This window comes from Phyllostomus hastatus, unplaced genomic scaffold (assembly GCF_019186645.2).
Source record: "Phyllostomus hastatus isolate PE091 unplaced genomic scaffold, TTU_PhHast_1.1 phas_contig_57, whole genome shotgun sequence".
NCBI classification, from domain to species: domain Eukaryota; kingdom Metazoa; phylum Chordata; class Mammalia; order Chiroptera; family Phyllostomidae; genus Phyllostomus; species Phyllostomus hastatus.
In genome coordinates this window covers 3,569,339-3,597,182 of record NW_025333912.1, presented here as the reverse complement: position 1 = coordinate 3,597,182, position 27,844 = coordinate 3,569,339, and the positions used below count along the sequence as shown (strand labels likewise).

At 36.1% G+C, this 27,844-nt stretch overlaps 1 protein-coding gene across 2 annotated transcripts in view; it reads left to right on the top strand.

The window, feature by feature from the left end:
- The window catches only part of TRAK2 (trafficking kinesin protein 2), a 57,884-nt gene that overhangs the window by 534 nt on the left and 29,506 nt on the right, over positions 1-27,844 (top strand). Inside the window, exons 2-3 of one of the 2 annotated variants that reach the window (XM_045847577.1) lie at positions 20,944-21,234; positions 25,030-25,272. In XM_045847577.1, coding sequence (XP_045703533.1) covers positions 25,062-25,272 — 211 coding nt within the window. In that variant the 5' untranslated portion in view covers positions 20,944-21,234; positions 25,030-25,061. The remainder of the gene's footprint in view (positions 1-20,943; positions 21,235-25,029; positions 25,273-27,844) is intronic. The other variant, XM_045847576.1, reaches the window with a different exon arrangement.

Genomic DNA, 27,844 nt, shown 5'->3' with positions numbered 1-27,844 from the left:
GGCGGTTAAACCTTAAGCCTCGGTCGCCATCTGTGATGTGAGCGAGAGGAGAGGGTATTGGAAAGAGCTCTTTCTATGTTGAGTTGAATTGGACTTTTCTTGGGATTGATTTTGAGGCAGATACCACACTTCTTTTCAAAGAAACGGTTGACTTGAGTTTCAAGCGCAAATAATGGATACTGGCAGGTGTCCTTTTTAGTACTGGCATAAAGATAACCTTTCAAACACTTAAAAGATTTCTAGGTCATAATAGTGGTGAACTCAGTTACTTGCTCAGAACCCTTTCATTTAAACCTGCAGTTTCTGCGCCGTAAAAACAAAAACAAAACAGTAACCGTTCACTGGCAATTCATCAAGCTGGAATGGACCATAGGAATAAAATGAAATGGACTCCTTCCGTTTTTTAAAAATATATATTTCAGTATTTTTTTTTCTCGACCTTCAAATCGTTGCTGTAAAATTGGATGCCTGAGCTATAATGGTCTCCAAATGGCATGCTAATGGTGGTGACGTGACACTTCAGAACAAATTGTGAAGGACAGTTGGTGGTAAGAAAGGACAGGGATGAAGATACTTTATCGTCTCAACATTCATCCAGCTTTCTAGTTTTAAAATTAAGTAATTGCAACAAGTCTCAGACGTTCAGCAAGCATACATTTTGTGAAAGACACTGTTTTGTTATTTTACAGGTTTTTATTCATATGATGGAAGGGGTCGGAAAGAACAAACATTTGAGTACTTTCAATCCACCAGGCACCCCACTTAGGAGCTTTACATACATTCTCTCAATCACTGTAATAACTCTTTGGCACTAAATCTGAGGCTCAAAGACAATAATTGGATATTCAAACCAAGATTTGCCTTGCTCCGAAGTTACAGGTCAAGTAACTTGTATCTACTTCAGAAATTGTCTTAAAGGCATTATTCAGTATTATTTCCCAATACTGTTTTCTAGACTTTGGACATCTACAATAAGTCCAAACCCCTGCTTTAGTGCTTTTGAACAAGTTCTTCTCTCTGCTTGTGATTTCTGTCCCCTAGAGGGTTGCTCATTAAGACCCTAAAAGTGCTTTCCAGACCAAGCACTTTCCAGTTTACTTATGTAAAATGTAGGATTAGATTTTTTATCTCAAGGGTCCTTTCTGGTTCAAAGTTTTAGTGAATATGCAGTTGAAAATATGAGCCAAGGAGTGTTATTCTCCACTGAAAATGCTTAATATCTGTAGATGTTAAGAGTAGGAAAACTTGTTTCTTAAAAATTTTACTTCAATATCTATCTATCTTTCTATCTACCTACCTACCTACCTACCAGTATCAGGAAAGAGACAGATATATTATTTCATGTTTATTTTGAGCTCTGTTATCTGTACCAATTTTTGAACCTTTGTAGTTGCCATCTTGTTTAGTTGGTAAGAGATCAGAGAAATTAAAGTAATATATTTTACATGACTTAGTATTGAAAGAACTAAGTTATTCATGGTTTCCAGTCATATTTGTTCAGACCTGCCATGCTCATGAAATAATAGAAAACACATATAATGCTTACTATGTGTTAGATAACCATCTAAATGTTTTACCTAGGTTAACTTACAGAAATACATGAGGTGCTTTTTTAAAATTATATGTATTGGTTAGTAACATTATATAAATTTTAAGTGTACAACTTTATAATACAATATCTGTATACTCTGTTGTATGTTTACCACCCAAAGTCTAGTATCCCTCCCTCACCTTGTATTTCACCCCCTATACCTTCTTTGTCCTCCCTCCACTTTGCTGTCCCTCTGGCAATCACCACTCTGTTGTCTGTGTCTAGGAATTTGTTTGTTTTGTTTTTTCATTTATTTTTGTGTTATATCCCACATGTGACTAAAATCACGTGGTTCTTGGTTCTTGTTCTTTTCCATCTGACTTACACTAGCTGTAAGGGAAATGCAAATAAAAACTACAGTGAAATAACTACCTCACACCCATCAGAATGGCTCTTATCATTTAGACAAGTAAGTGTTGGAGAGGATGTGCTGAAAAGGGAGCTGTCATTACCTGCTGGTAGGAATGTAAGTTGGTACAGACACTATGAAAAACAGTATGAAGGTTCCTCAAAGACTAGAGCTACCATGTGACCCACCAATTCTGGGTATTTGTAAAAATATATGTACCCCTGTGTTCATTGCAACATTATTTACAATAGTCTAGACATGGAAATAACCCAAGTGTCCCTCCATAGATGATTGCATAAAGAAGATATCACACACAAATACACACACACACACACTACTCAGCCATAAAAAAAAAAAAGATGAACTATTGCAACTGAAGTGGAAGATAAGTTAACATACCCAAGGCCATTCAGCTACTAAGTGGTAGAACTGGGTGTCAAATTCAGGCATCTCAGAATCTTTACTCTTAATATGTACTGAGAACCTACTGTGTGCCAACTCCACAACTAGATGTTTTTTTTATTATAAGCAAGTCATTTATCTGAACAACTAACTACCTTATGTAGAAGTTCAGCATTTAGTGCCTTGCCCAAAGTCACAAGATAATTAAATGGTAGAGCTAGGATTTGAACCCACATTTGCCTTTCTTCAAGTTCATGGGATTTTTATGCTTTCTCTCAATAATCAAATCTTTATTAAATACATACAAGAAACCAGACTAAGTACTAAGTGCTAGAGATTTAGTCTCTGCTCTTAAGAAATACAGTCTGAACAGGGAAAGAGACAATTACGATAGTGCCGTAATAGGATAGCAGCATGAGACACCACCATACAGAAGAACTGTGGGAACACAAAGAAAGGTCACTGAAATCTTCCTGGGGTGGGAAGGCTTGGGCCAGTTTGGAAAAACAAATGGTAATTAGCCTGGACCAAGAAAAGGAGAAGGGGTTGTTATGGGCTGAATTCCGTTCCCCCAAAACTTTTGTTAAATGTTGAAGCCCTAATCCAGATGACCTCAGAATGTGACCATATTTAGAGATAGGGCCTTTAAAGAAGTGATTAAATTAAACGGAAGCCTTTAGAGTGGGTCATAATCTACTTTGACTGGTGTTCTTATAAGAGGAACTTTGGACACAAAAAGAGGCCCCAGCAATATGTGTACAGAGAAAAAGCATGTTGAGAACACATGGAAAAGATGGCCATCTGCAAGCCTCAGGAGAACCAAATCTCTCAACAGTTTGATCTTGGACTTCTAGCCTCCAGAACTGGGAGACAATAAATTTCTGTTGCATAAACTACCCAGTCTGTGGTGTTTTATTATGGCAGCCCTAGCAGATTAATACAGGGATGTTTAGACAAACGAAATGACAAACTAAAAGCCTTTTAGGTGTGGCCAGGTAATTAGGTTTTGTGGTAAGAAGTGTTGAAAGATGAAGTTGGAAACTAGGCTGGGGCCATGTTAGGACAATTTTGTATGAGATGCTAAGCAGTTTAATCTTTATCTTAAGGGAATAAGATGAAGAGAGTTTGTAGCAGTGGAAAAACATTAGATCTGTGTTTTAGGAAGGTTACTCTGTGAACCTTGTGGAGGATAGATTAAAGGGAATAAGACTGGAGGCAAGAATACCAATTTAGGTGTCTATTGCCACAAGAAGCTGAACTAAATATTTTCTTAGAATGTCAAATGTCAAACTAAAACAGAACCATTGTTAAGGAAGATTTTAAAGGGCACAGCTAACCTTTAGGGCATAGACAAGATTTAGGAAGAATTTGTATATACGTGTTTTGTACCTAGAGATTAGCTTTGCTTTTGACATTTTGCTTTTCATAAATAGATCTTTACTCAGCACTCAGTATATTCATTGTTTTTCCACTGTACCTAATAGACACCTTTATGGTGCTTGCACTGTTCTAATCCAAGTCCTCTGACAGTCTTATGAAATATCTGCTATTACTATATCCATTTTATACATATAGATATTGAAGTTTAGAAAGATCCAATAACTTGCCCATGGTCACATAGCTGAAAAATGGCAATGTGAAGACCCAGACTCAAGCTACCTGTCTTCAGAGTCTGTCCTCTTAGCCATTATACTCTGCTGTTACCATATATTATTAAGATCTTCAACTACCTATGAAAGGAGGAGGGAAGAATACAAAAATAAATTGGGTACATTTCCCATAGGGAATATACAGTTTATCAGGAGAGGTAAGGAACAATCATAAGTTTTGTTTTTTTTTAAAGTGTTTTTGACAAAAGTAGAGTATTGAAAAGCAATGATTACTGGGGCTTCTGGGAAGCTTGGTGGAAAAGTGCCCATTTAACTAGGGTGTGAAGAATGGCTAGACTTTGGAGAGAAAGAGGACATTAAAGGTAGAAACAATAGCATGAAAAAAGTTACAGGATTGGGAATTTCTTGGTGTGTCTACGAGAGTAGTAAATACAGTTCTTTGTTTTGGCTCAAGTATATTGTGTGGTTGGAGAAGCCAGTTTGGGGGCTAGGAAAATAGCAGATGTCTGGGAAAGAGAACTCTTAGGGATTGAGGAGCAAGGAAAATTGTGAGGTTTTAAGTCAGTTGATTGAGATGTATACTAAATGTAATGATCTTTTAAGAGAGGATAAAGTTCACCTAGTCCCAACTCATCAGTAACAAGTCCTGTCTTCATTGTTTCCCGGATCACTTTCCATTCACCTTATCATAAAATTCCTTAATTTTTTTGTCTGTACTCTCTCCATTCCTGAAGTTGATCCTCTATTCTGACTCTAAATTTATTTTTCAAATGTCACTTTCCATTTAGAAATTTGTTCCTTGTTGGATCAAATTTAGATTTCTTAATCTGAGCTAGTCAAATTTAAAGCTCCAAGTACTTTCCTCATAATCATTCCCACTTAAATTGGCCTGTATACTGCTGCCAAACTGACTGTCTGCTGTTTGCTTTGGGGCCTGTTTTTATTTTGTCTTCACCTGCCAGATTTCCCCATTCTCACTATCCAAATCTTTCCATCCTTGAGGAACACACCTAAATCTTACTCCTATGTGAAGCCAGACTACTTCACTTAGAAAAAAGCTTCACCCAACCTCTACTGACATAGAGTATTAAGTTCTGACATAACACTCTACTGAGTATTAGGACAGAACAGTTCTGTCCTAATACTCATTAAATGTTTAATAAATCAGGTGGTGTTATCTTATTTTCTTAGATTTCTTTAGATTATCAGATCTTAGATTGAGTGTAAATCATAGAGCTCATTAGAGCTCTCACCATTAGCTCTTAGATTTCTTAGATTCTTAGATCTTAAATTTTCCATAGGGCAGAGGCCTATTTTTTATCTCCTTTCAGTATTTTTAATTTAATTCAAGAGGCATTGAAAGCTGTCCAATAAAGAGCTGATTGACCGGTTGTTAATTGAGGTCATTTTATTGAAAATTTTTATAACTGACTTCTTAATATGTAATGTTCTGATTTTATTACTATGGACTCAAGTAACTGTGGGCATGTCCTATTTGATTACTCTTTATTGTGGTTTATTCATGCATAGAAAATGAGCATCAAAGTCTACTCGTGGTATAGAGGTGGAACTAATTCATGTTGTAAAGATCATTGAGGTCTTTGAAACTTACCTATATATCTCTGTTGGTGGTTGCCATACTTTGAGTTTTTTCTCTTCAGAAAGTTTTCTGACAAGTCACAAAGAAGGAAGGAATGGCTCAAATAAAGTAGGGCTTAATGGTGTTACACCATGTTGTGTAACAATGGAGTTGATAAATTATGCATGTTAATGGTGAAAGAATTTGCCCACCGGTTCAATTGATAGTTCAACAACAAATATTTATTGAGTTGCTTGAGCTCCTGCCAGTACATTGCCATTCTGATCAGCAAGGAGAAGGAAAGGAAAAAGAGAGCATTTTCCCCCTTCCTTCCTGGAAATAAATTGTAGTATATGTTGTAACAGAAACAAATTAGATTCTGAGTTAGAAAGTTAAGATGGCAGAAGAGGCTACTTTAGAGCCTACAGAAGAGACTACAGAAGACTGGTAACTTCTCCCTTACGATGACTTTTCAACTGAGACCTGAAGGGTAAGAAGTAATTACCATGTAAAGAACAGGAAGGAAGAGTATTCCAGATACAGTAAACAGTTACCAAGGCCCAGAGATAACAGAGTGTGATGAGAAAGTAAAACAATTATAAAAGACACATGAACAATAACAAGGGGGGGGGGGGTGGAAACAAGGGAAGGAGGTAGGGAGGGCTGGGGTGGTGGGGAAGTTTGGGGGGAAAAGAGAGAAAACTGTACTTAAACAACAATAAAGAAATGTTAAAAAAAAAAAAAAAAAGGAATGACAAAAGATCTGTGTCTTTGTGGCCGAGCAAGGAGGAGAGTGTTGCAAGAAGGATGAGTAGTCAGAGACCAGACTAGGCCAGACCTTGTAGACTGATTTGAAGTGTGGATTTTATTCAAGGTTTTATGGGAACACTTGATTAACTTTTTAAAAGGAGCTTAGTTTCAAAAACATGATTCTTGTCACCTTATGGAGAATAGAGAGGAATAAGAGATTAACATGAAGTCCTGTTAGGAGGTGGTTCATAGTCTAAGAGATGACGATGGCTTGAATTAGGATGGTAGAAGAGGGTTTGAAGAGAAGTGGGTAAATTTGAGATATATACTGGCATTTGCCCACAGAGAATTTGGTAATAGGCTGGATGTAGCAAGGTGAGAGAAAGCAGGCATCTACTGTTCAATGGGTCAGTTTAGGGGGTCATAATCAGCCTGTGGGAAATCTGTGGCGCTTAGGAAGAAGGCTGCTCTAGAGCCAGACTGGGAGTGATAAGAAGTAGTTTAATCTGTGGCAATGGCTGGTTTGCAGAAAGGTAAATAAGAAACAGGAACAATGAAGACTGTGGTTGCAATTGGAACTCTGGGAAACACCGACATTACAGATCAAGGGGAGGGAACTTGGTGATCCAATGAAGGGATTTGAGAAAGCATTCATTGTAAGAGAGCCACAGCAGGAAAGTTGAAGTAGGGAGTCGTCAATAATAATGGGCCAGAGATGCCATAAGATAATGACCAAGAAGGTATTATTGGCTTGGTTAGGAGGAGCCACTGGTGACTAAAGGGAAAGTGGTTTCGGGAAGATTGAGATTGTCGTCACGGAGTCGAGGTACAAATGAGGGATGGGGAAAAGAGAGTGAGCGTAAATAAGCTTTAAAGAAGCATGGCAGAGAACAGAGGGCAGTAGTTAGAGGGGGAGCCTTCTTGAGGAATGGAGCTTTTTGAGATTTTATTATCTATTTTTAATGAAATGGAAGATTTTGAACCTGATAATAAGCCATGGGAAAGGTTGAAGCAGGGGGAGGATAAGGGATAACCAGTGGAGCAAGGTTTAGAAAAGGCAGGAATAGAGACTTTTAAGTATTATCACATATTTCATTATTTTTTTAACTGGGCGGACATATACATGTGGTAGAAAAATTGAAAGGTATATTATGAAAACTAAGTTTCTCTTCCCCCTCTGTCTTCCATCCACCCGTCTTCTAAGAGGATTGTTAATTTGCACTCCCATCAATAAGCCTGCAAGTGCAAGATTGAGATTATGTTTGTAATTAATTCTCAGAGTTCGGAGAGAAGACTAGCTATAGATGTTGTGGATTTATTGATGGGAGGAATGAGAGTAAATGGAATAGAGAACAGAGGTTCAGAGATGAGCAAGAATGGCATGGTATGGAGTTGTCTCAGAAAAGGACATTTAAGAGGACAGTGGGGGGCATGCCTGTGGTGTGAGGCCCCGGTTGATGGCTGAGTTTGCAACAGTCCCATTCAGGTGGTTCTGTGACCTTTTCAGGAGAACTTAACTACCTCTTCATATTTCAAATGCTTGTCAATTTAGAAATTGGACTTAAAAATTCATCACTTATATAAGGTACAGGTTTGGGGTCCAAGCACCGAAAGCTCTGCTTTCTGTTTTATTGCTTTCAGTCACGGGCATGTTGTGTGTGGTGCTTTGGGGTTATTCAGGCCAGTGGTATAAATCAAAACAAAGAGAAGTTTGTTGGTTAAGAAAGAGCAGTCTCTGTCCGAAGGAATAAAGGAAGAGACTGGAAGCCAGCTAAAACGTCTCTGAGATTGTACAACTGTTCCTAAAGCACGTGATTCAACAACTTAAACTTTTCTTCCATTATTCTCATCTTTTTAGCTAGTAGTAGTCTAATCACTGTTTTATTTTTAGTCACAAAAATCAAAAGACTGCAAAAGAGACTTATATAAGCCATTGTGAGTTTTTTAAGTAGATATTTGCTCATTTCTTATTTGATGTGGGACTTAATTTTAAATGCAATTCATAAACAGCTTCAAATGCTCTTAGTGGCAGACATGATAAAACTAAGCTGTGAGCCAAAAATTCATTTGTAGCTCTCCTATGAAATTGACCACCACTTCTTTTTAGTTATTACAGGAAAAAGTGGATCTCATGTTATTGCTGTAAAAATGATAAATCACACTTTAACAGCAAACTCATACAGTTTTTCGTAAAGCAGAAACAACATTTTCTTTCAAATGTTCACTTTTACCTTAAGATTTTGTTTTTCAAGGCAATTCATTTAGTTGATGTTGGACTGAAATGTATTAATAAGCAATTTTGTTTTTAAAATTATTCTATAATTCCATGTATTGACATTTTAAATCACTAATTTTGTAGTTAAGAAGGTATTGCTGGCCTACTCAGCTGTCTTTAAGTTTGGGGCATAAAAAAATAAGATACCTTCATTCAAGGAGCTCACAGTGTAGTGAGGAAGACAGTGAGCACGTCATCATTCTGGGAGCATTCAGGAGGGGAGTCTGTAAACACTGATTGAGGAACAAAATCACATGAAAAATTTTAAGGTTTCTTAATTTTTTCCATGTTTGTAATGTACTCTATATTTCTCTATAACAATTAACAGTTAAAGTCCCACAAAAGAGGAGGACTTAACACTTCTCTTGGGAGACAGTGAAGAAAGGACAAAGTGTATTCATAACCAGCCTAGGGGGGAGATCACCAGCTGAGAAAAGCACTTGGCAGCAGTGCCAAAGAAGAGAAGCAAGCCAGCTAAATCCCTAGTGCTGGAGGCATGAAAGAAAGGTACTTGAGGAACCAGCCAAGGGTCAGAAAAATAGATCCTAAGGTTCAGTCTCAAGCAGACACCTTCTGGACTCTCTGATAACCTGCTTATCTGGTTTCTCAGCTAACAGCAGACTAGAAAGGGGAGGGGCACACTGGCAATAGTAAAGTGTAATGGGTGATTGCCTCACAGTGAGGCAGAAAACAAAATTAGAAGTGGACTTAAAATCTCAAAAAAAAAGAATAGTAATTTGAGACGATTTAGTGTAGGGAAAAGGAGCTCTTTAAAATCTTATAATCTTGGAGGATACTACTGTAGTCACTATATTATATAGTAATTGCTTAGTCATCATAATGACCTTGAGTCATCAACTTCAGTCAGTCTTTTCTATCTCAGGACTCTACCCCTCTTCCCAGCAGTTTGTTGGACTTTTGTCATTACCATGTCTTAACTTTAGTAGAGAAACATCTTACTACCAATTTTTTTCAAATAAGAAAATGGGGGGCAAGGGCGGGAATTAAAGATTTGGTGGATTTTGCCACAGTATTTTCAGAAACATCTTCCCAGAGAATGTTTGCATCTTCATTGTCACTGATGAGCTGAATTGGTAGAGCCCTGTACATACACTCACATCTCTTACTGAAACCCATGAGAGGCCTGTATAGATTTTTGTAAATTGGGCTAAGAAAGCCTTCAATTTTCAAATGCTCTAGCAATCAAGTTTCTCATGTAGTCTTGTTTTTGTCTCTACTAGAAATTGCAAGGATGTAACCTACTGATGGATGTATTCATTTAGCAGATATTTATTGAATATATGACATTTGCAAGATACTATGATATAGGTGGACTTAATTTATTGCAACAAAAATTTGTTTTGATCTGTATTCCACTTATATCTAGCAGCTGAGAACAAGAGACAGGATTATTCCCCATTTACAGTAATACATCTATATTATCAGTATTTTCTCAATACTGTTGTGAAAATAAATCAAAACAAAGAGAAGTTTGTTGGTTAAGAAAGAGCAGTCTCTGTCTGAAGGAATAAAGTAAGAAACTGGAAGCCAGCTAAAATATCTCTGAGATTGTACAACTGTTCCTAAAGTACATAGTTCAACAACTTAAACTTTTTTCCCCATTATTCTCATTTAATGGCAAAGTCAAACTCAGATTTGGAATTGTCTTACTAAAGAAACTAAACAAAAACACAGATCACTCTGCTTCATTGTAAATAGAGCCAACTTTGAGATCAGATGACTCATTTTTTCTAAAAGAAAACATTAATATAAGCCACATGAGAAAAAAATGGGGGGCACCCTGACTGGTGTGGCTCAGTTTGTTGGGTGTCATCCCACAAAGCTAAAGGCTGCTGGTTCGATTCCCAGTCAGGGCACATGCCTAGGTTGCAGATTTGCTCTCAAATTGATGTTTCTCTCCCCCTCTTTCTCCCTCTCTTCCTCTATCTAAAAATAAATAAATAAAACATTTAAAAAAACAAATTGAGGGCTTATTTGCCTTTTTTATCCTCTTTCAGTAATCAGTGTGTGATTTTTACAAAATGGATTGGGGAGATAGGATTGTTTTAGAATTATCTCTGAGACTTTTTCAAACCACAGACATTTCCAGTCCCCCACACTCTCAGTCTCTCCCCATAGTGCTCTTCTGTCCTTCCTATCAGTTGTAAGCCAGTCTCGGAAAACTTTGTAATGCTAATAGTTTTATTGGGCATACTGTAAAGTCATGAATTTAACAAAGAGGTTTCCGTTTTTGCTCTCAGTGTCAAAAGAACTCAGGAAAAGTTTCACAGGGCAGTGGTCTCTCTTCAGTTGTTCAGGTCTAGAAACTGAAGTTTTCTCTGGGTACTCGCTTGATACAATAATTAAATTCACTAAAGAATGATAAATAGGCCAGAGTGCCTGCCCTTAAAATACAGCAGAACTGTCAGATGGACCACATGTTTTGGTTCCCATGGTTAGTATATTTTTCCCTTATAGGAAAACGTGCGTGAGAAACCAAGTTACCAGAAGGTATTTTCCCGTGTGTGTAGGACATTTGAAGCTAAGGGGATGGGGAAGGGTGGCTGAGTCAGCAGTATGCATTCCAAGAACCACTGTAGCTTAGAGTGAGAATGAGGGCTGAGGTGGGAAGCTGTCGCAGTAGCCAGGGACAGTGAGGAGGGCTTGGTTAAGGCCATAGCATGAGGCTTGGAAAATACATTGACAGTAACTGGTAACTACATGGAATGCAGGGATTGAGGAGAAGAAAGATGGTTAAGGTTTTTAGCTCTGCTGATCAGGTGAACTGATGATAGATATTAGCTAATTAGTAAAGAAAAAAAACATTTCATTAGAGGATAATGAGTTCAGTTTAGAATGTGGTAAATTTATGGTATTAATTGTAAGTTGATATCGAGAGTTCCATTTTAAAGTCAGAAAATGCCAATTTGGACTGAAGATAGAGATTTTGGGAGTAATTATCATATAATTGGAAAATAAGGCCTTTGAAGTAAGTGAGATTTCTGAAAAAGAAGAGGGCCCATGATAAAATCCTAAAGAACAGGGGATACCAGCTATTAAAATTAGAGTAGATTCTTAAGTTTCATCAGCCACCTAGTTATCGGACCCATCAAGCTTATTTAAGAATCTTAATCGTCTCCTAAATAGCAGGTAGCCAACACCCATATTTCAACATTTTTATGTTCTTATTTGGTTCCTGAATTTCACTGGCAAACCAAAATCATTCATTACATGGCAATTCTCCCTCAAAAGGCAACTTTATCATGAAGTCGTGGAATTGATTGTGACAACTGGTTTGGAAAATAATGAGTTTTATGTCTCAACCATAATATAATTTGAACACTTTTTTTTTGCCCAGTAAAATTATATTACTAAAATGGTTACATATCTTAGATATACAGAGTTCTAGAGTCATTTTAGAATTATATGTGTTTATAAATATGTTTATATAATAAACATTCGACCCTGACATCACTTGCTCCCATTTAGAGTTACACCCTGTTCCTGGTCATTTAAGATTGCATGTGCTGGTGCCACTGATTACTTTGTTGATCTGAAGAGCTATATTGCTTACAGTTTTCTTTTGGCACCTTTTGGAAACTTCTACTTCTGAAGACTTTAAGTATTATAAATTTAAAATAACAAAGGTTTAGCATCCTCATAAGCCAGCAAAAGCATGTTTACACTTGATTGTTAAATGTAACAAAAAGAAATGAAGATACAGACTTTCTACCTGTTAAAATATTTGTTTATAAAATTTGTACTTACTGGTATGTGAAAGTGCTGCTTCAAGGGGTCTTCTTAACTATTTGATTTGAAGATAAATCCTGAAGAGCAGATTACACAGTAATCTTAAATCGGCCAGCATAATTACATCTGTTCAGTTTATGTCCTTTTTTTCCCATTGCCATTTAGCCCCTTTATACCCCCCTCCCAGTTTATTTCTTAATCTATGAAGTTTTGTAGTTTTTAGGTGATGGTGTCTCTTGATTTAATTTACTACCTAAATTTCAGTCAACAGTGAAAAAGTGCCTTCTAATTTGGTGGGAAAGAATTTTTTGATCCTAGAAGTATAGTACATACTTCAGTACCCACAGAATCTATTGTATAAAATGCCTCTGCTCAAGACACGCTCCTCCCCATTTTTGGTTAAGAGAGCAGAAAATCCACAGACTCTATAATGCCATGTACTCTGCATTACTCATTTTTGAAGACATGTAATTGTCTACCCTCTTTTTTATACAGTACTTCAGTTAAAAGGGCATAATTTTCTATGTTTAGTTTATTTTATTTTTTTCCTCATGAAAATTTCTAGCAAAACAGACTCAAAAGAGCCTGTATGGATGATTACTATTCTTTTTTTTTAGTTTGTTTTTCAATTTTATTTAAATTGTTATTGCAGTACAATTATCTATGTTTAAAAATATTTTAAAATATAATAGTTATGATGATTTTGTTAATATCTTGGAATATAAATTATTGATAGCAGCTGCTCCTGTGAGCAGATATTTTAATATGTCAGTAACCCAAAAGTCAGCTGAGTGTCCAGACTTTAAATACTAAAAAGTTGTCTTAAACCTTCAGTTAGTTTCATGTTACAAGGAAGCCAAAACCCTCCCTAAGATTTCTGCAAATTCCTGGTGTTCTTGTGGCCTCTGAGCTATTGCCATCTGGATGGGACTTCTTTTTCTTCCCTTCTCTCTCTCCCTCTCCAGAGACAAACAATGACTTCCCTAGTCTGATGCAGAGGATTTGGGCTTTTCTTTTGATGCTACAGGCCTCACATTCCACCATAAGTGGGTTTTCCATGTATTTTCCTAAACAAAAACATTTCTTTCCTCAGGGGAGCTCTGTTGTCCTATATTAAGATGATGAAATGTGCACCTTATTTGATATAACTTGATTATGATAATCCTTTAAGTAACTATTTTCTTCATTTATCAAGCTTTCATACATATATTTAAATAGTTCATATTAAACTCAGTCTCCATTCTTTAGAAGTTACAGGAAAACCCTATCTTAAAAGCGTGTGCAATGTCAGGATTGAATATACTTTATAACACTTTGTAACCTTTTTGCCAGATGGTTCGGAGGAGATAGTGCTCTCTTAAAAGGATACAGAATTTCGGATAGGGTTTAAGTATCAAGCTGCTCTTTCTCTTAGTGAAATAAATCAAGACTATTTTGTGAATGTGAGGCTGAAGTCTACTACCCTTTTGAGGTTTGCATTTAGTATTTTTGAACTATTTTCTATTCTGTTTCTTTGACTAAACTATATTATGTGGCATCACTAAATTATTTTGACTGCCAAATAATAATGTGCTTTGATTTTCATATTGCTAAGCCAGTCATGATCTTTTCTAGAAACAAGTTTGAAACGCAAAAGATGGAATTCCTGTCTAGAAGTAGTTTTGAAAAGATGTTGCTATTTCTTATTTGGCTATTTGTGGTATTTTCTGTAAGAGTTTAATATTGTTGTAGTCTTATTCTGTGATGCAAAAATACCATGATTTGGGGCACAAGCCCTAAACAGAAGGCCCTCGGGACAAATCCAGCCCTCTACCTTGCTTTATCTGGCCTGTACCTTGTCTCTACCCAGTGAGCTCCTTGCCTCTAGTGAAGGAGTAGTTACATTTATACAGTCCTAAAATTACATCCGGCCCTTTGAAGGCAAGGAGGCTGATGTGGCCCCCTGGTGAAAATGAATTTGACATCCTTGATTTAGGGTATAGACCAGAGGTCAAGAAACTGTAGGTGGGCCAAATCTAGCCAGTTCTGTTAGTTAAGAATGTTTTTTACATTTTTAAAGGGTTGGGGAAAAAAGGCAACAGAAGCCTTATATGGCTGCAAAACCTAAAATATTTACTACTTGCCTTTTTACAAAAAAGTTTACTGGCCCTTGTTATTGATTCTTGAGTTTTAAAGTGAATGAATAACCTGTTCATTTTTATAAAGTCTCTAAAGGAAACTATCAGTGATTATATAATTGTATATTCTAAATATTATAGCACATAATAATGTGCTGTATGCACATTGATGGCACATATTGATAATAACTTGACACGGAAGGATAAGTGAATAGGCTGATAAACACTGTGTTAATATTCTGCTTCCCAGTGACATCTGGTAAAAAATTACAACTGGCTTTCATTTGTGCTTCATATTTATCTGCCATATTATACTGCCTCAATTTTTATAATGAACATATTACCTTATTTATAATGAGAATCAAAGGTGCATACATGCATGTGTTTGTGTGTTTTAAAGAGAAAGAGAGAAATTGAATGAAAATTTCCAGTTGAGCATGTTGTTTATTATACACCACTTTTAAACTTTTGTAATTTTTTAACTTAAACATTTTCCCTTCAAAGCTTTTATGAGATAACCAAACACCTGAAAATATCAACATTGAAGCTTCATCTCACTTGTTTTTTTTGTTTGTTTGTTTTTTTTACCATTTCCGTAGTTGAAATCTAAGTATACTGCTCTAGAGGAGCTAGGTAGTAATGTAAAGCAACATGGCTTTTTAAGAAATTGTCAGGAACTGTGTCTACATAGTTTGCATTGCTGAGATTGCTAGTTCTTCATAGATTGTCTCCAGCAAATATTTCTGTATCCAAGTTGGTGATCAGACTTTAAGGATTGAAGAGATGCAATAATTATATAATACATAGCTGCTAAAAAAAGAAAACAGTGAATTTCCATAGGTTTTTAAAATTTCCCTTTTATCACCATACTTTGCTCCAAATTCCTCCTCACTTCCTTCCCCCTAAGACAAGCATTTTCATATGTCTACAAATATAACACACAAAAATTGAATTTATATAAATGGCATTGTGGTATCTTTCTTATTTGCTTCTCGTGTTATTCCCTTAGGACTGTCTTTGTGCTATGTTGCTCATTTTGCCTATCAACTCTCCAGGGAGTAGGCCCTCACTTATCACAAACAAAAATCCAGGTGATAATCTCAGAAATGTCTGTTCGTGGGCTGATATGAGAATTTCTTCGGGGTACATATACTCAGAAGTACAGTTGTTGGGTCTTCGGGTACACATGTACCTAATTTGACTGCATAGTTTCCAATGGTTTCTTTGAATGGGTGCACTGGCCTGCATTCCCACCGTGGGCTTTTTGTTTGGGGAAATTTTTGTGACTTTCTCTAAGACCAGTAAGTAGTTAGTGCCACGAAAGGGTTACTTTAGGTAAGAATAATTGTTAGAACTCCTGAATTATTGCTAGGAGGCAGCCCCAGATGAGATATATAGCATACTTTTTATGAGAGCATGTGCTCTTTGAGAGCTAGAGCTGTTAACAGTGTGGAAGGGTAGTAATTTATGAACTTTTTGGATAAGAACAAAGGATGCTCCAGACCAAGGGATTCAGCTCTGCTAAATGACCATTCACCAACAAATGGTCATTTTCAACTCAGCCATTACTGTTATTGATGGTATGTTTGTTTTACATGTGTATAGCTCTGAGGTATTTTATAGGTATTACAAAACTTACTTTTTTCTCTAAAAGCAGGGCTATGATAAATTGATTCCTATAAAAGTAGAAATAGTGTAAAAAGTGAAGGTGAGAAAATGACACATATTAAATAAATGATTGGACAATAAGAATGATTATGAAAAACAGTTCCACAGTGTGTGAAAAAAAAATGTATCTGTGCAATCTACAATTGGCCAAGGATGAAGGCACGCAAATGTCTGAAATGGTCTTGGCAGAGGATCATTATTAAAGTGGGGATATCTTTTTAGTCAAAGGTGAAGGTTAAAATTAGGCATTCAGGAGCTTAACAGCTAAGCATGGTGAATGGAAGTGCGGCTGTGGGAATTTATCAAAAACCACAGTTGGCACCATGGGTCCAGGCCTTTTCTAATCTGCAGATGTGGATTCCTTAGCTGCCAGGTTCCCTCCCTTCTCCTATTGGTAGAGATTATGGCAGGGAGGGGTTGCCTACCTCAGCAAAAGTTCATTTTAAACATAGCAGGGCAATATTTTTAATGTCCAAAATATCAGGAGGAAACACGGACCCTCTGAGGCTAAATTTCACTCACAGTTTGGGCTTTTAAACTAGTGGATTTTGCTGCCTTTGGAATCCAACCTGTTTGTAAGTAGAACTGCCTCCATATGTTTCATATTCTGAAAACCTTACTGATCTTTACATTGAATGGCACTAAATAAAGAGAGACAAAATATTTGCTGGGCAGAAATCCTGTTTCCTCGGGACGAACTTCACGGTTGCTGGTAGAATAGCTGTGCTCAGTGTAGCCAGTGTGGCGTACTGCGGCACGTTGGCCCGCCTGGGCTTGGGGTCGGTGTTTGGTCTCGGCCTTTGTCAGGTCTGCCGCTCACTCTCCAGGGTGGATTTTGTTGGTGGTTTCTCCCCACTTTTCTTTCTTTTCAGCTCTTAACACTGAAGCCATCATGTAGTCTTCTGTGGTTCAGTGTCTGGTTTTAAAATTATTGTGTGTTTTTTTAAAATTTTATGTATTTAGTATAACTTTGATGTAGCCAGATACATTAAAATTAGTGCGTCTCTGTAAAAATTTATTATTTAATGTAGGGACAATGTACATTTATTTTTTAAATTACACAATTTATTTTTTGTGTGGATTAGGGCTGCCACTGCCTAAAAAGGCTGCTGCTGGAGTTGGTGATTGGCACTGTTCCTACTTGTATATCGTGATCAGCAGCCAACATGTATTTTAAATTAATTCCTAAAGTATTATTTGTGCAATAAACTTTAATTTTATTGTACACCTGCACCCCTGTCAAGTTTCCCTGAGTTATTTTAGTCTTTCTTGAAGGCTATTTTGACCAGGATGTGTTGAGGAAGTAGCAAGATTTTTTTAAGGCACAGAGCCTATATTTAGGCCCTCACTGTTGACCATTAGTTTCCATGGCTAGGCTAAACTAAGTTATTTGCCATGTTGTTTTCTGCCAGCAATATTTATATCAATGTCACGTCTTGGTTGTTCTTTTTAAAGTCTTATTCTTATTAAAATAAGTCACTTGGCTGTTTTACTTCATTTTCTCCTAAATGTATGCAAGTTACAAAAGCTGGCTTCTTGTTAATAATGCATGCTTGACTGAATGTTTTATAAAAAAGCAGCAAAGTTGTTCCTAAAAAGAGTGACTAGAGATCCAGCATAGAAAGTAGATGGTACTCAAAGAAGTACTTAGAATATATGTATACAGAGTAAGAAAGACACTGAAAATGTATTTGGCTTGCCAGAGTTTAGTTTCTGCTACATTTAATATTCTGATTCTTCATGCTTTCTCTTTATTCAGGTATCAGAGAAGTAGAACAAAAATGATTAATAGCGCTAAGTATCACTTGTTAGAGGGCAGGAAGTAAATGGGACTTCTGATGTGGAGGGAAGCTTCCATGAAGGAGTCAAGGGTAGGGTTTGCATTGTGCTTAACCTTGTGTAAAGTACAATAACAATACTGACAATGAAATAGTGCTAACTGGAAGTAACAGAAATAAGTAATATTTGCATAATATTTACTGTTTCTAAAGTGTTGTTTTAAGAGCTTCACATGTATTAACTGATGTAATTCCCTGATGGACCCTCTGAGGTAGGTGCTATTATTTTCCTCTTTCAACTCACTTAATCTCCATAGCAACCTCATAAGGTTGACCTCATTATTAGATCCATTTTACAGATGAAGAAACAAGGTTAAGTAATTTGTCCAAGGTCATACAACTAGTAAGTGGTGAAGATGGGGTTCAGATATTAGCAGTCTAGTTCCAGAATCTGTGTTCTTAACCACTGTGGTAGGGTGAATAATGGTCCTCAAAGATACCTAGATCCCATCCCCTGAACCTGTAACTATTACTTATGTGATAAAAGGGATTTTACGAAAGAGGCTAAATTAAGGATTTTGGAGATGGGGAGATTATCCTGGATTATACCATCAGGCCTTAAATGTAATCACATTTGTCCTTAGAAGAGAGAGATAAAGGGAGATTTGGCAGAAGGTGCAGAAACAGAAAGAGAGATTTAAAGATGTTGTGCTGTTGGCTTCGAAAATGGAGGAGGGGCTTCTTGAGCCTCTGGAGAAAGCACAGCCCTGCCAATACCTTGATTTTGGTCCATTGAAATCATTTCATCCTTTGACACCCAGAAGTGTATGGTAATAAATTTGGGTTGTTCTTAGCCACTAAACCTGTGGTAATTTGTTGCAGTAGCAACAGGACACTAATACCGCCACTGTGCTATGGATAGTGGTACCAGTTACAGCTAAGAATTTTATTATCAGCAGTCCTTGCCAGACTCATGAAGAAATAAGCTTCAGTAATAATCTCCCTCAGTAGTCCCACTTTATGGCACTTGTCTCATCATTAATGACACAGCTTTTCAGTTCTTATCTGTTTATGAAGATTATTCAGACGTAATCTTTAGACTATATCTGTTCTGTACTCAACCAGGGTAGCCATTTTGGGCTTAGAGTTGGCTGTTGAGTCAGAAACTTAAATATTAGGCTGAACACTTCATCTCCTTCAGGCCCAAGTGAAATGGGGAAACTGAAGGGAACGAGCATTTTAGTCCTCATGCCTGATCCTCCCTATAAAGAGTAAGTACCTAATTATAGCTCCTATCTTGACAATGAAGAACTGTTAAATAATGTACTTAGAGTCAGAAAACAGTAAATAAGATGAAAATTCAGGCTTGTCTAATGCCAAGTTATAGACGTTTTTCTATACTCACTTTGCTACTCCAGACTAATCCTATCGAGCTCAGATCTCAACCAAAGCATAATCAAAGAGTTTATTTAGTTCTAAAGAGTCACTAGGAAGAACATATTTCCAAATCATCCCTGACCTGCTCCATAGTCTGCAGGTTGGGTAGATTCTTAGATTGCCCCAGAGCCCTAGCTTCCTCCTGTGTGACTCTGGACATAGATTTAGGCCTGTGTTCAGCTTGGTTTTCTCTGTTCTTGTATGCAGGAGTTAAGACGAAACCATTAACAAAGCTCCAAAACTGATCTAGAAGCAATTCTCTAGAGCAAAGATCTGGAGTCCATGGTTCAAATATATATAGGGTTTGTGTGTGTGTGCATGTATGTGTTCATATGTGATATATGTAAATATAAAAACACAGGAAAATAGCAATGGTAATGTAAATATAAGATTACAGCAGCTGGTGTGAACCAGAGTGTCACACAGAGGGTCTCGAGGTTAACATTAAATTTTCACAATGGTCTTTGGTTAAAATATGATTAACAACCACAGTTCTGTTTAAGAACCAGTTTGGACCCGTAAGAGAGGCACTTGGCTTTTATCCTCTCCCTCTTCACCTTCCTCCTTTCTCTTTCCCTCCCCTCTCCTCTTCACAAGAAAATTTGACTTATTTTTTAAAATGCTTTCTTAGAAACTGAAAATAACTTTAAATATACATGTAGGTATAAAAAGTAGTTTGTTCTTTAGTTTACTGGGATTCTTCTAGGTGTAGTGATCTAATTGCAAGTATGTAGATATAGGGGGAACCCTGTTTAAGAAGTGCATGTAGGAAATCATGGATTCAGATGGGTGGTTATTTGATATCTGAAGTATAATACTACTAGATCAGGGATTGGCGAACTTTTTCTATAAAGAGTCAGACAGTAAATACCATACAAAGCATATAACAGTGTATTATCTGGCCTAAAATGTTAGTAGTGCCATGGTTGAGAAACACTGTTTTATATTATTCCATTTCATCTCCTTTGTTGGTTTATTATCTGTAATTCTTGAGTTATTTTATTGGTTGCTTTAGGGTTTATAGTATACATAAACTTGTCACAGTTTACCTTCAAGCAATATGTTACTATTTTCAGGCTATATAAAAGATTTACAACAGTGTATTTCCATTTTTCTTTTGTACTATTGTGCAGTACATTTTACTTCTACATTTATTATAGGTTCCACAATATATTGTTTTAACTCAAACACTCGATTATCTTAACATTTTGAAATAGCTTTATTGACTCTAATTGACACAATTATAGTGCACCTACTTCAAGTGTATAATTTAGTAAATTTTGACACATAATACACTTGTGAAATCATCCCCACAATCAAAATAATGAATATATTCATCATCCTCAAAACTTTTCCCCTGCCCCTTGGTAATCCCTCCCCTAACCCCAGGCAGCTACTTATCTGCTTTCTGCCATTACAGATAAGTTTACATTTGCTAGAATTTTATATAAATGGAATCATAAACTATATACTCTTTCTGTCTAACTTCTTTCATCCAGCATAATTATTCTGAAGTGTACCATGTTGTGTGCATCACGAGGGAAGCTTTCTTAATGACAAACATGGTAGGTAATTCGACTGCTGTTATTAAAGAGCATGCTGGTTCTCAAAACCCCTTGATGTGTTCTTTGTTTTAGGTTATGACTGTCCAAAGTATGATAATGAGCTGAGAGCACTCATTGCTGCAGATATCTTTTGTCTCATCAGAAAAAAATCTGGTTAAAAGAAAATATCCATACAACCAGATCCATTTTTTTATTGAATGGCTTGATGGATTTCCTTTGCTTTAATTCATACCAAAGCTGTCCTACTCAACCAAAGCAAAAAAGGATCCTGCATGAATCAATCCCAGAATGCCATTTTTACATCACCAGTGGGTGACGAAAACCTCATGAACAGCAGTCACAGAGACTCAGAGAGCATCACTGGTGAGTCCAGTTTAATAAATATTGAAGTACTTATAGCATGTAATTGAAATGCCTTAATCCAGTGTATAATATCCCTGTGATGAAACCCTGGCTTCCCTTTCCAGCCTCCTCTTCTCAGAACTTAATTAATTCCTTCATCCCCGAGTCTCCTACCATATTATTAAAATATGCCTTGCGTGCCATTCCTTGTCTGGGTCTGACTCCTTGTACCGGGTGCTTCCTTGGTCAGCAGGAACCATGGTATTGGTCTTCCTACCTCCAAAGGTCAAGAACAAAGTTGCTTGTGCTTGTATACCCTGCAAGCACCTGACAAAAACACTTGGCACGTAAGGGGTAATCAGGACACACGGCGTGTACAAATGTAGGTGAAGACCTATATGTCCTGTTTAGCAAGACTAAATAAAAAAAAACTCTGAACACACAAAATGTTTTCTAAACTTTGGTTAAACTCATTGTCCACAAAACTTGACCTGTTTAGAAATAGCTATTTCTAAACCTACCTCACTTTAGTTTAGATATTTATGTTTGCTGAAAGTGTATTAATGTGTTTAAGTATGGGGTACTGCTGAATAACCAGTTGGGGATGTTAAATAACAGGTAGTAGATACACAGTACTGCTTTACTAAAACTCAAAAAAAATTATGAAACCTATCTAAATCCAAAGGTTGTTTTCCCATTTTTTTAAATTTAGCTTTATTGAGATATCTTCATGACGATTCATTAAAGTGCACTCATTTTATATGTACATTTTGGTTTTCACATACATACACTTATGTAAACCCCAGTACAATCGAATGGTAGAACATCTTTATTACCCCCAAAAGTTGTCTCGTTCCCAGAATTCTCCACCCTTTACTGCTGACTCGAGGCAACCACTAATCTGCTTTGTTACTATAGATAGAATTTGCTTTTTTCTAGAATTTCATATAAATTAATCAGTGTCTGTCTTGTATTATTTTTGCCTGAATAATTTTTTATACTATAGTTCAGCTGGCAATAGATGGTTGTGATTTTTTGCTTGTCTGGAAGAGTCTTTACTTCAGCTTTTTTGAAAGGTGTTTTCACTGGCACTGAATTCTAAGTTGACTTTTATATGTACTTTAATGGCCTTCCATTGTCATCTGCTTTATATTGGTTCCGATGGGTCATTTTTGCCTCATTCCTTCAAATGTAATGACTTTTATTTCCCTTCTATGCTTTTAAGATTTTTTTGTTGCATTTTCTTTGTGTTTATTCTGTTTGAAGTAGTTCCGCTTATTTAACTATGAATTTATAGTTTTAATTAAATTTGGAAGATTTTGGCCACTATTTTTTAAAATATTTTTTCTGTTCCTGCCTCTTTCTTCTTCTGTGACTCCAGTTGCATGTCTGTTAAACTGCTCGACCTTGGGATACAAGTCCCTGATGCTCTGTTCATTTTATTTCCCAGTCTTTCCGCTCTGTACTTCATTTTAGATAGTTTCCATTGCTGTGCCTTCAAGTCTACTGTCCTCCTTTTCTGGAGAATGTCAAATTTTATTAATGTTATCAGGTGAACTTTTTATTTTAGATAGTGTGCTCTAGTTCTGTTTGGGGTTTTATAAATATAGAAGTATCTTCTGCTTCTCTTTTTATCAAGTCATGTTTTTCTTTTAAATCTTTGAGCATATTAGTAATTAGCATATGTGTACTAATTTTATCATCTTTGTCATTACTGGGCCTGTTTCTGTTGACTCTCTAATTGCTAATGGATTTCAGTTTGCTTATTCTTTGTGTATCTAGTAATTTTTTATTGAAAGATGAACACGATATTACATTATTAGATGTTTGGATTTGGTTGTCTTCCTTGGAAGACTTAAAATTTGCTTTGGCAGATCCTTAAGTCACCTACTGATAAGGTGGATCCTTTTGAAGCTTGTTTTTAATCTTTGGTATGTGGGACTCTAGATCATACTCTTAGACCATACTCCTGCTATGCTTTGTTCTAGCATTAATTTAGCCCTACTACCAGTAGGCATGACCCTTCTAGAATGTTACTGATTGTCCCAACAGTTCATGAGGTTTGTCTGCTCTGGCTAGATGAAATTCAGACCTCATAGCCTTGTGGAGGAGAGTGGTGTAATTAAGATACGAAGATGTGGAGGAAAGTTTGAGTGTAATGAGAGCAGACCAGTTTGGAAGCCATATTCAAAAGAAATAAGAGGAGGTCTAGAACCTAAGTGGAGGCAAGGTGGCTAAAGTATTCATGTGAAAGAGACATTTGGAGAATACAATGGCAGAGAGGGGGTTGTTAAGATTGGACAACCAGGAGAGTAACAAATAGTAGATTATCAGAAATACAGAAGTGAAAGGAAGTACTAGTCTGAAAGATACGTAGTTTAACCTACTAAACTGTGTATTCTCATTATTTAAATTACCTTTTAGAAATAGGGAATTTGTAGCCTTGAATTTTCATAGAATTTCATTAATCCTTATTAAAAGAGCATTTCTAGGGAATAGTAGCTTTTTAAATGTTACTTTTGTTCTTCATTTCCATCATACCATTGAATGCCTAACAGTCCTTTCTAGCTCTGCATGTATTTTATCAACTTCTCTTCCTGCAAGTGTTACAGTGACAACCTGTATGAGATATATTTATGGCAGGAAAAATTTGGATTACCACATGGAATTCATAGAAATAGAATTTGACGTAGTTTTAGGGCTCAGAATTTAAGAAATCTTGCTAAGAGCTTCTTTAGAACAGTATTTAAGGTTTTAAATGTATCTCATCTTTGTGGTTATGGAGCCACAGCATGGCCTTCTAGGTAGATAGGGTAGTTTGATAGTCGTCATCCTTGTAATTGATTTATTCAGTTGATATTGTTAAGTTAAAGTCAAGTAGCAGAAAGTTACTTTTTTAGGGCATGTTTTCACTTTGTTGTTCTTTGTCAGAGTTAGGACATGTTCCTTTATACAACCCGCAAAGGAAATACTAGATCTCTTAAAAAAGTGAGAGGGTTGGTGTGACATCCTGTGTTTTCTCTATTTTCAGTCCTAGTATGTTAGGCATATTACAAGGGATAACTTTCCTTTTCTTGTAAACAGCTATATTTAGGAGGTGCTAAATGAAGGGCATTATTTGGGACAGAAAGCCAGGAACAAACACGCACAGGCAGAGAGGCCCAGGTGTCTTCAGAGATACGTATGTGGTGGGGGAGGGTAGTTAGAGGAGTGCAGGTGAGTAGGGATGTGAAAGGTATTTGGGACTTTAAATGTACCGCATCTTTAAAAAAAATGAACTACTTATTCCAGTACCAGTGCAGGAACACTTCAGTGGAATGTTAACATTAATGGTTAATATTTAACCAGTGTATGTTAATTTTTTTATATCTCCCTCTTATGAAAATATACTAAGATGTAATTTTTCCAAATTTTGGAGATTCTTCCCACAGAATTCAAATTCTGTTACTAAAGAACATGTAGTTTTACTTCTTTAGAACTATCTTATGCTGGTTATTTTGTGCTGCCTTCTTTTACTCAAGCATATAAGTTATTCAAGTTCAGATCCCTTTTAACCAGCACTAAACAGATTAATAAGGAGGAAATAATAAATCTGTCCAAATTTATTTTAAACTTTAAAAACATGTACACTAAGCAATATAGTTTTAGATATTTATGGTATTATTTTTACTATAGAAGTTCTCAAATCAAACCCAGAGAAAGACCAACTATAGTGCCAGTAGATATTAATAAAAGTCAGTGGAAAACTGATCTTGGCTAATGTATCTTTGATTTTTCTACTTTTGCAAAACTCATTTCAGTGATCTTTCTCTGTAGCCTAGTAAGTGAAATATATTGGATTCATTTACATGGACTCCTCTTTAGATGTCTGCTCCAATGAAGATCTCCCTGAAGTTGAGCTGGTCAGTCTGCTAGAAGAACAGCTACCCCAGTATAGACTAAAAGTGGACTCTCTCTTCCTGTACGAAAACCAAGACTGGGCTCAGTCTCCACACCAGCGGCATCATGCATCTGGTGCCCTCTCTCCAGTCCTTGCTGAAGAGACGTTCCGTTATATGAGTGAGTATTTTTTTTTTTACCTTCGTAGAATTTGCCTGTTGAAATAAAAATCATGACTATCTCAGTGTTGGCTTTCAAACTGTTTGGCATCCCTAGCCATTGTTCAGTGTGTGCTGACTTTAACCTGAACTAATTTAACAACACAAAGTGATGATTCTAACTGTGTTATGTCTGAATGCAGAAAGTTTTGTCATTCTTAGGACTCTGAATGTCATGTCCAAGGTTGTAAGCATACTCAGATGTTCCCGCTTCTCCCACCTTTTACTTGATACTTCTTCAGACTGAGTAGGAAGGAAAGTGTTGTTTTTTTTTTAAAGTAGTGAAATCATTTAAAAGTTTAATATTCATTTATATCTCTTGACATGTATTATCCCAACAGTTTGGTATCCTAAGCCATCTGCTTTTTGATTCTTTATCTTCCCTGTTAAATACAGTTATAGGAACTATGTCAGTCATTAAGAAACATAGATCTTAGATACATAAGTAGTTTTAATAGTGCCAAAGAGAAATAAGTGTACATTATACAGTAAACTTCATTATTTACTTAAGAACTCATAGAGAATATTTCAGTGAAAGGCTAAGCCAAATTTGTCCTGAAAATAAGTCTATTTACACTGAGCTCTTAGAAATGACAATTAAATAGAATGCTGTTTAAAGTTAAATATGGAGATATTTTTGCTTTTGACCCCTTTCCAAAGATCTGCATTCAGGCTGGGCTTACTTTATTTCTTATTCCTTATACAAATGTTAAGTGTATAATAGCTATTGTAATATATAATAAAAGTCTCTAAGTTCAGCATTGATATGTTTGTGAAATTCTTTCCATTTGTATTTGGTATGAGGTTGCATCAGCTCCTAGACATCTTCCCAGTCAGTGCTTCAGTGTTTTTGAAGATTGTGGCTGGAGAATGATTGTGAAATACTCATTTTCATAGTAATCATTAACTTGCTTTTCACAGTAGTTTTCTAGAACAAGGTTATTCACTGCTTAGAAGAAGAATTCTAAACATTGCTTAAACTTGAGTTTGAATAACAGGAAACTCAAGTAAAACTGTATTTCTGTCCTCAATAATTTTTTTAAATAGCTAAATAACTCTTAAAGTTTTCTTAACTTTCTAGTTTGAGAAGTTGCTTCCTTGAAGTTTTCTAGAAAATGCTTTTTTGAAGGAATGATGTTTTTGATTTCCATTTCCCTTTGTTCCATGAGTTTTTAGATTTGTGAGAAAGAAATTTCAAACTGAAATTTTATCACAGTAAATTTAGTTTGTGATTATTTTGATGAAGTGGCACAGAAAGTATCCCTTAGTTGACTTGTTCGTGGTCCTGTAAATCATGAGGTGGGGGTAGGGAGGAACTGTAGTTAGAAAGATGTCTTTGATCATGATTTAATAGAGTTATTTTTAGGATGAATTTTATGTTTAAAAAACTGGAAAATAAAAGATAAGCAAATTTTTTAAAACTTGGTTTTTAGGACTTTATACAAAATAAACCATAATGTTCAAGGGAGCAATTTAAAATTTAAGATTATCTGTCACTGGTGTGGCTCAGTGGACTGAATGCTGACCTGCAGACTAAAAGGTTGCCAGTTCGATTCCCAGTCAGGGCACATGCCTGAGTTGCTGGTCAGGTCCCCAGTTGGGGGCTTGAGAGAGACAACCAATTGCTGTTTCTCTCACATATCATGTTTTTCTCCTTCCTTTCCTCTCTCTAAATAAATAAATAAAACTTTTTAGATTTTAGATTTACTAGATTTCCTCTCTAAAAATAAATAAAATCTTTAAAAAAAGAAAAAGATGTAAGATTAATAGAATGATACAGATTTATCCTTCTAGGTTCTGGAAAACTATCTTGTTCCTTTAGTGGAATGGTACTGTTTTCACTTCAAGAATTTGAAAATTAAATTATATACTGTATGTTGATATACCTAAGATCAAGAAGCAAATAAGCTCGGATTATAATTGCTCCACTAATACTTTATCTTTGTACTGTACTTTAATTTCACTATTATTTTAAAGGTATGTATTCTTTGGGTTAACAGTGTACTCAAATATAAATAAATTTCACTATGAATTTGTATCTTACAAGGTAAAAAATAAGTGATTTATTTAGCAAATTGACCAAGGTTTTAAAAAGCAAGATACAAAACATTCTCTTACCCTTTCCCACAGTTTTCTATCCCCTTGATATTTCAAGATTTGTGGTTTGAAGTAATTATTATGTACCCTGGCAAGCACCCTGGTGCTACTTCAGCCCCTTCTTATCTCTACTTCCCACACATGCCAGTAGATACTGTGATCATTAAAATGAATTTTCACAACTAATAAAGGAGGTGGCATGTTCTCTCTTACATAATGTAAAGAAATTGAAAGAGCCATGAGAAGAAAATAAAGAAATTTAGAAGGAAAAATGAGCAAGGTTTTGGATTGGGAGCCTGTCTCACACAAATGAAATGATACTGGTTCTTCACTGAAGGCTCACCAAAGAAACCAGAAAGAGGTTGTTTACTTCTAAAATAGAACAGAAGAGCAATGGATGGGTCCAAAAAAAATTCCATCTTAGTCCCCACCATACA